Here is a 9,502-nt window from a genome sequence, read left to right on the forward strand (position 1 = left end):
GAGGATAAATATATGGTTGTTGTTGATGAGTACATCATTGTTAACAACATCCCAAAGAAAATGAGACATATTGATAGATCGAAGAAGTAGAAATCGATTTCTTTCTGTTTCATTCCATCCCCAAGTAAGAATAAACAAATTTATCTTGCTTCACTTCTGGTTCTGATCTAGGGTTCTATCGTTTTACTTCTCATCTTGACTGTATTGTTATTTCAAGAGGAAACAATGAGAATTACAGGTACACTGTCGATCAAATATGATTCCTGATAAATGATTTGATAACGTGGAATGATGTTGCAAAATCAATCCTCTGGTTTGGGTTCGGTTCACTCTGTTTTTTTTCTTCATATTTCACAACATACATTAGCTTTAGGTAAGTCAAGCACTTTTACCCCTTTTGAATTTTACAAACTTCAACACCACTCAAAGATTTGACTTTCGTTTTAAGCATGCTTTCTTCAATATCTCAACTGGGTCTACACCTTTTGAATTTCTCAAATTCCATTATCTAAAGGTCATAAAACAAGAGAAACCTTAAGCTTAAAGAAGATTGCCTTCTAAAAGCTAATGTGCATCATGATTAAACTGTATTTAGTGGAGCTGGTAAGTGTGCAGATGGTGTAGTTGTTGATGTCAGAGGAGCTGGTACAGTGGCAAGTTGAATTGAAGCATGTGTTGACTTTCAAAGTAGTTAACCAGTGAAATTAAGGTCCAAGTTTGAATGTTGACTTGAATGATGTGGCAAATAATGTAGATGTGGCAAGGAAACCGGTGAAAACAAGTCTTGGGGACTAAATAGACAAGTTGCCCACAAGTTCGTTCCCTCATAAAGCCACAAATAAGTTAATGCACTTTAGAAAAATAATGCCTCGTCCCTAGTGTCTTGCCCACCTAGTGTTACCATAGTTAGTTGCAAATGGATTTCTAAATTCAAGCAACATCCATACAGTTCTCTTGATAAACATAAGCCATGCTTAATATCTCATGGTTTTACTCAACAATATGGTGTTGATTACCAAGACACTTTTAGTCCGGTAAGTCATGTTTCGTCTGATTCACTCTGTAACAATATCTCGACGTTAGCATCTTTGACAAACTGATGTAAGCAATGCCTTTCTTCATGGGTTCCTAAATGAAGAATTTTATATGCAACAACCACCAGGATTTGAAGATTCTCAAAAACCCTAGTATGTATTCAAATTATAGAAGGCTAATTATGTTCTAAAACAGTCTCCTCGTGCCTAATTTTTTAATCCAAGTGACAAGCTCTATCAACTTGGTTTTGTCCTTCTAAAGCCGACACATCTCTCTTTGTTTCCCATCATGAAGATGTTGTTATTGACATGCTTGGTTATGTGGATGACTGTAACACCGTGAATTTCAAAATAATTTTTCGCAAAATATAAAAACATTTTTCATTTAATTTTCATAAAACATCAAGTTTAAACTCCAATTCACATCATATAAAATCCCAAGATCACATATCATAAAAATCCCATGCGTGTGTACAGATCAAGTCGGCGCCTTCCCACGGTCATCACTAGTACCTGAAACAAACAACAGTAACACTGTATGCACAAAGCTTAGTGAGTTCCCCAAAATACCACACATATCACACATTAGCCACTCAAGGCTATAACTCTATGGGTTCGTGCACCCAACTCTGTGAACCCTCAGGTTCTAACTCTGAGAACCTTCCGGTCCTAACTCTATAACATGCACAGCATAAATCACATAGAAATAATACAGTACAACACATAAAATACACAGCATACAAATACTCTATCACATAACTCTGGTTACCTACTCGAGGTAAAGTATAGTGAGAAGACTCACCTCGTATATCCCGATAACTCGCGAATCCTGAAAATCACTCATGCCCGATCCCCCAAGCTATAATCCTCCTATATCATCATATATCTCTAATTAACACTTTTACTACTAAGGTTGACTACCCCTATTAAGTCAACACTGGTCAACCCTGGTCAACGGTCAACGGTCAACGGTCAACGGTCAACTTGACCGGACTCGGCGAGTGCACTAGGGCGACTCGGCGAGTCTAAACGCTTTCACCAACTCTCTAGGATTCTCTTTTGGCACGTCGAGTACGCCCCTGACTCGACTAGTTCCACCTGGAATGAGTCGCAAGGCCACCACGACTCAACTCGCCGAGTCTCAAGAACAACTCGGTGAGTCCAGCTTGACTCAGTCCACCTGTCAACTCTCTCTAACTCTCCCTGGCCCACTGAGTCAACCTATAACTCGGCAGGACCACTCCCTGGGGGGGGGGGGGGGGGGGGTTAAGGAAAATCTTCATGCTACTCGCCGAGTCTGTTCTTCGGATTCGGCGAGTCCATGCCATGCATCAACTCAATCTTGCTTCTGAGGTCAGATCCGCTCCATCAACTCATAGATCTGGCCCTCCTAAGCTCATTCATCACGTAAAGTCACAGTCTTGGCTACCATGCAACACCTACAAGGCTCTTTTTGGAGAAATGACCTCTAAGATGGCAACCCTAGTCTCCAAACCCAAAAGGAGGACATAAAACATGACATTTGGGACTCTCTGGACCTGTTAAGGTCCAGATCTAGGTACCATATCCCCATGGGACTCCTCATACTCCAAATACAAGGCAAACAAGGCATGAAGAAACCCTAGATTTGACCATATCAACAAAAATACGAGAACAAGCTCTGAATGTTACCTCAATAAGTTTCCTCTGACGAAATGGAAGTAGATCCAAGCTTCCCAACTCTCCTAGCTTGATTTCCCCCTTCCTTTCTTGCAATTACACATAAAACTTGGTGAATAATGGCCTCCTAACTCACTCACACGAACTCTCAGCTGTTTGGGCGCTCTCAAGGACAAGGTAGCCGCAATGAAGGGCCATAAGGTCCTTCAAATAGGGCTTAGGACCGGGAAATTAGGGTTTCATTAAACAGCGCGGACTCGCCGAGTCCAGGCGCGAACCCACGTCCATAACCGCGATCCTACTCGGCGAGTCTAAGCTCCAACTCGCCGAGTTTCCTCACAATTACCAAAAAAAATATATAAAAAGATACCTGGAAATCCGGGCTGTTACAATGACGTTGTCATTACTAATTGTTCGCAAAAAGAGACTGATACACTAGTTCATGCCTTATCTGATTCCATCCTAATTAAATTTCTTGGCAAATTAAATTATTTTCTTAGGATTGAAGTCGTTCATAATTCAGGGGGAATCACTCTCATTCAAGATAAGTATGTCACTAGTCTACTTCGTCGTGATCATAGCTGTAAAAGTGTTTTAGCCCTGATGTATGTGACGAGGAATTGTCTTATGATTATGGAAATGTACTTAGCAATGATGATGCCTTTAAATATAGAAGTATGGTTGGAAGCTTTTAATATCTCACATCAATAAGGCCAAATATCTGATTTGATGTTAACACAGTTTTTCAAATTCTTAGAAAACTTTAGAAAACTGAAGCAACTAAACGCGTCTTCAAAATTTCTGTTTTTCTTGGAAAATTTTCCTAGAAAACTACAAAAAATTTCACAACCAAACACACTCTAAACAATTTATGTAATTAACTAATAATTATATTATATTTGACAGGTTTATAAATACTTATTAAAAATACGACATTTTGGGAAAATAAAGAATATCCAATACCCAACTTATATCCGTACATTATAACCACAAATTTAGTTGCCTAATAATGAATATCTTCATTTATATCATTGGTTCGGGCCAATCGTTTTCTCTTCCTAACAGTCCTCTGCTAGACACACACGATCGAATTTCTCTCGATCGTTCGCTTCTCTGTGGACTGCGGATCTACGAAGTAAAATAAACAGAGAACTCTCTCCATCATCCTACAGTCCTCCTATATTGTGAGTAAATATCTTTTAACCTACTTTTATCTGTTACTTAATCTTATATAATCCAAAATTTACGATGCTGTAATTTAACAGCTAATTATTAACTTAATTTATAAATCGTAATTGTCAATTGTACATAGTGTGTTAGGGATCTGCGATTTGTTTTTGAAAGATGAAAGATGGAACTAAGATGGTTTGATAGACTAAAAGAAATACAATCCTTTTAATCTTTTGCAATATATCTACACGTTGTTTTGAAAGATGAAAGATAAGTATAACACAGGTTATGAGTGGATAAGAATAACATACATTTACAGTTGAACATTGTGCATTAAATCTACATCTACAGTTGCACATTGTTTTGAAAGATGAAAGATAGTTTAATAGACTAAAAGAAAGATGATCGAAGGGGAATATGATGATGTATCGGTGTTGTGAGTGGATAAGAATTCAATAATCAAGTAAAATGGCAATCGAGCGATTCAACGAATTTATGTGGGTCCCAATTTTTATAAATAATTGAGTGATATTCAGATTTTGCGAAATAATTTTTGATTTTTCTATGAGAGATTTCATATAATTTTAAATTTATAAATCTAATTTTGTAAAAAGAAAAATATAAAATACTCTATAAAATAGCTTATAAAATCTGAATTTCGTAAATGACTTTATAAAATGCGAATTATCTGAAATATTTCATAAAATATAAAATTTTGCCAAATATATATATATATATATATATATATATATATATATATATATATATATATATATATATATATATATATATATATATATATATATATATATATGGATTACTTATAAAAGTGATAATTTGGCTACTTTTTCTTAGTTTACGGGTTTCATTGACCTCCAATAAATGGATTGAAGAAATCTCCATTAAAATGTCTTATTTTATCATAATTTATAAATAAGTTCCAAATTAAATTTTGTTTATGAAAAAACATGAATTACATGTAAAAGTGATAATTTGTCCGATTTCTCCTCTAACACATTTATTGTTTTCATTGCTATCTTGACGCCTATTCATTAAATGAGTTGATGAGATAGATATATTGTGTTATAAATATTATGTCGTTTACTATAAAATTTAATATCCGGTAAAAGTTTTTGTTTTTACCTCTTTTTACAAAAAACCGAAAAATATGAATGATTGATATTTCTTTTTACCATTGTTGGTCTGCATAATTAGTTATCATCCAGATAGAGACCACACCATTTTTGGTTTATAAGCATGTATCTCATCATCATTTTGTTATCCGCTTCGGAGTGAAAGAATTGGAGCTAAAATGAACATTCAAAGTGGAATGGAGGACGATGCAATGCTAGTAGGCCAGGCACAAATATGGCGGTACCTATACGGAGCTTTTGATGGCATGGCTCTAAGATGTTGTGTTGACCTCCGTATTCCTGATATAATAAGCAATAACAATCGCCCTACAACATTGTCAGAAATTGCAAGTGGCATTGACTCTCCCTCCATAGATGTTGATGGGCTTAAACGACTCATGAGCTTCATGGTGTACAGAAAGGTGTTCGATGAAGAAGATGGCGAGGGATCAGAAACAATTTACTCCTTGAACCACTGTTCTAAGTTGTTGTTATCAAGTACAAATGTGACTTTAGCACCATTGGTTATGATGTTTACGAATCCAGTCATTGGTTTGGCTATTAATGCGCTAAGTCAATCAGTTAAAGAAGGTGGTACGGCATTTAAGCATACCCATGGAGAAGAATTCTTTGACTTTACATTGCTTAACTCCGGGTTCAATAGAATTTTCAACGAGGGTATGGCATGTACTGCTAAGATCACTATGGATGCCATCATCTCAGTTTACAAGGATGGATTTCTTGGGTCAAAAGGAAGTGTGGTGGATGTTGGAGGTGGTACTGGTGTCGCAATATCTAAGATTGCGAAGACCTATCCACATCTTAAGGGTATCAACTTTGATTTGCCACATGTAATTTCCACTGCGCCGACATATGATGGTGTTACTCATGTTGCTGGTGACATGTTTAAGGTCATCCCTCCTACAGAAACGATCTTCATGAAGGTAAGTTTTATTAATTGTTCATGAAGTTATTATCTTTTATCTTTAGAATAAGACTATAAGAGTGATGTAGAAAAATTCTGGATCATGTATGGATTATAAATGTGAAATTACACTCACACACACATGTATAAAGAAGACACGAGTTACTTATTATATATTGTGTCGCATGTACTACCTTAGAGCATCCACAACAGTAGCTTTCTCAAAAACTTATTGGGTGAAAAAAAAACTATAATGATATCTTTTTTATCGAAAACCTTTTTCATATTGTTTGTAAATATATAAGCTCAATGAAGAGATTTTATTTCATAATTTTAATAATATATATATATATATATATATATATATATATATATATATATATATATATATATATATATATATATATATATATATATATATATATGAGTAAGGCACATAAATTAGCTGTGCAATCAAAGCTTCCTCATTGTGGATGTTTATTAAGCTTTTTGCTATGTTGATGTGGTGATGAGAGGGGCACCAATAAGTTAATTGAAAAGCTAGCATATTGTAGACGCACTTATACACTTAAAGATTTGAATTTTTTACCAAATGAAATGAGAAGTAGACAATTTAGTTTTGCTTGAGTGTTGGTGCAGATTGTCTATGTAAACTACTTTAAACTAGTAATAATATAAAGAGAAAACAACTATGGTTTCATTACTGGAAAAGGGAAATTATATTTACAAAGAAAGTTAAATAAGACTGTAAATAGAAAAGTCATCTAGGGTTAACCTAAGCTAAACAAATAGACAAAAACTCTAATACCAAAAGAGCCCAATAAACTTATTATTATGCTAACAGATTGAATAATCATTAAGAAGTATCTTTAGCCTGGTAGCATTTGTTAATTCCAACAACCAAATAGAACCCTAGAGCCCGAGCATGCAAATTACAATGTTAGACAAATACTTATTTCTTAAGGGATTGGATAACTATGTATAATGAAACAACAAAGAATGTTATGGTATACACAATGATATTAGTTTTTCAATGCATTTGCAGTGGGTCTTGCACAATTGGAGCAATGATGATTGCATTAAGATACTTAAAAATTGTCGAAGAGCAATACCTAAAGAAACCGGAAAAGTCATTATTGTGGAGATCGTACAACACTCAACTGAAGATGATCCTTTTAACTACACACGCATTACATTTGATCTAGTAATGTTTGCATTCTTTCCTAGTGGAAGACAACGATCTGAAAACGAGTGGAAAAATCTTCTTGGTGAATGTGGCTTTAGTCATTACAATATTATTAAGATACCCGCACTTGTGTCGATTATCGAGGCTTTTCCATAATTAATTTTTAACGTAAAGTTTTCTTGTTGAATGCTGAGGTTCTAAGCCTATGTGTAGGAAATTGTTTCTAATCTACCATAATAAATGAAAATGACTTTGCCACATGTCTTCTTTTCATTCATTTAGACACATGGCATTTTCTAGAAATTTTAAATTTATCTATTTTTCACTTGTCATTTTATTGTATTTTTGATTTTATTAAATTAAAATCCACATTTAATATATAAGGTAATATATATGTAAGGTATTTATTAGAAATGGTTTATATATGTAATGTATCTAATGCATTAAAGTCTTATTAATTTTAATAATTCAAAAAATTTCTTATTTTTCTTATAAATTTAAAGTTTTCAAATTGTTAAAATTTTATATTTAACTTTTTTTAAATAAACCCATGTAATAAATGAGTCTCACACCTAGTGTATTAATGATAAACTAAGCAGTTCATGAAATGTTTTGTCTTAATGCGGTGTATTTCCATTAGTTGTTGTGGAAGTATACAAGAAATCAGAAGGGGCGATTTTCTCTTTCATTTCCAAAACACCATAACGGTTTTTCATGTAGCCTATCAAGGCATAGAAACGTAACGGGAATATGATTGCTTCAAGGATTTGTTAACAATTGCATCCTCTTCATCAACAAATCTCACTCAAATCAAATTTGGATTTCCAAGTAAATTCTTACTTTTATATGAAATTGATATTGTTGTGATTAAGAAGCGATCAAATTGACATAATATTAACATATGGTATCAGAATCGGGTTAATTCTCAAACTATTCAACAAATTTCACGATTGTTAAGAACCTTAATTTTTAGTATTTACGCATCACTAAAATATGCCGATGTACCTAAAATAACAAAACGGTTTAATTTTAGCAAAATTGAATTCTTGATTCTCATAAACAAACAAGCCCTAGACTTGAGCTTATATTAAATAATGTTTGGGGTTTTTGATGCATCATACTCATGTTTTATATTGGAAAAGAAGGCAAACCTTAATTCTTTATATTATTGATCACTTGAAATCGCTTGAAAGATCTTAGTATTTCTCAACTTTCGATTTGGACCATAATAACTCTCCGTATCCAGGTCCTCCTTGATTCCTCCTTCTTCTCCCCCAAATTCAGAGTTGACGGTTATCTCCTTCCCTAACCGTTCAGTCAGTTTCCTTCAAGAACTGAAAATCGGTTTTATTGAAGAACTGCAACACTGCTAGAAATCAATCGGTTTTCATTAATTGTACCAAATTCCTAGCTCCGCAAAAGACACCTTCTCCACATTCTCAATTCTTCTTTGTTCTTCTAAATTGTCTAAGCAGTTACCATATACCATAAGTGTCTATATAATCTCAGATGTAACTGGCCTTGCTTACAGAAAATTGAAGATGGATTAATCGAAGTTCTAGAATCGGTATAGTTAGGGGTTTGAACCCTAATTTTATTTCTTCATATTACGAGCTCTGTCTTTTGAAAGTGTTTTTAATCTGACATTTAGTTCATCTCTTCTTTCCTAGTACTGCGATTTTATTTTAAGAGTCTTGGTGGCAGGCATTAGGATCGGAGGATTTGGTAGGTTATAGGGGGGATAACGTGGTGTTGTTAAAGACATATGTTAGAAGTCAACAACATGATAGACGTCATTAATACTTTAATACCAACACTAGGGATGCTAATGGGACCAAACGGAAGCGGAAATAGTTGCCTCCGCCCCTGAAATCAGGTGTTGCCCCCGCCCCCGGTTACCTCCATCGCCACCGGTCCCGCCCACGTTCCCCCGGTTTAGAGGCTTAAAATTGGATTTTTTTGCTAAAAAACTGCTTTGTTTTAAGTTAAAAAAGACTATTTTTAATAACTTTAAAAGCTTAAAACCTAAGTCTTTTAGAAACTAAAAAAATAAAAATGCAACATTACTAATTTTTTATAATATTCTTTGTTTCATCGTTCTATACTTAAAATTAAAAAATATTATAATATGTAATAATAAATAAGTCATAAATATTATTTATAGTTACAATTATAATAAACTAAACTGTAAATAAATAATTAAATAAAAAGGAGATTATAAATTTACTCTAATAAATAAAAATCTTTTTACCACATGTCATACTCTTATTGATTTAGCCAAATGTCATTTTGAGATTTTTTTCAATTAAATATTTTCCACATGACATTTTGTGGTTTTTTCTATTTTATTAAATTCACATAATAATTAAATGTAATTATTGAAATAAATGTAATA

At 33.8% G+C, this 9,502-nt stretch overlaps 1 protein-coding gene across 1 annotated transcript; it reads left to right on the forward strand.

The window, feature by feature from the left end:
* The first annotated feature begins 3,710 nt into the window (after positions 1 to 3,710).
* On the forward strand, positions 3,711 to 7,365 carry LOC111919225 (xanthohumol 4-O-methyltransferase). Its single transcript, XM_023914837.3, has 3 exons — positions 3,711 to 3,877; positions 5,079 to 5,940; positions 6,967 to 7,365. Exons 2-3 carry the CDS (start codon positions 5,176 to 5,178, stop codon positions 7,261 to 7,263), a joined length of 1,062 nt encoding a protein of 353 aa, XP_023770605.1. The 5' UTR covers positions 3,711 to 3,877; positions 5,079 to 5,175; the 3' UTR covers positions 7,264 to 7,365.
* Positions 7,366 to 9,502: the final 2,137 nt, after the last annotated feature.

Source organism: Lactuca sativa, chromosome 6 (assembly GCF_002870075.4).
Source record: "Lactuca sativa cultivar Salinas chromosome 6, Lsat_Salinas_v11, whole genome shotgun sequence".
Lineage (NCBI taxonomy): Eukaryota > Viridiplantae > Streptophyta > Magnoliopsida > Asterales > Asteraceae > Lactuca > Lactuca sativa.

Bases quoted from the DNA above. Each gene is read 5' to 3' on its own strand.
- LOC111919225 (XM_023914837.3), top strand. From the start codon at position 5,176: ATGAACATTCAAAGTGGAATGGAGGACGATGCAATGCTAGTAGGCCAG. The intron at 5,941-6,966 runs GTAAGTTTTATT...ATGCATTTGCAG, and splicing joins CAGAAACGATCTTCATGAAG to TGGGTCTTGCACAATTGGAG.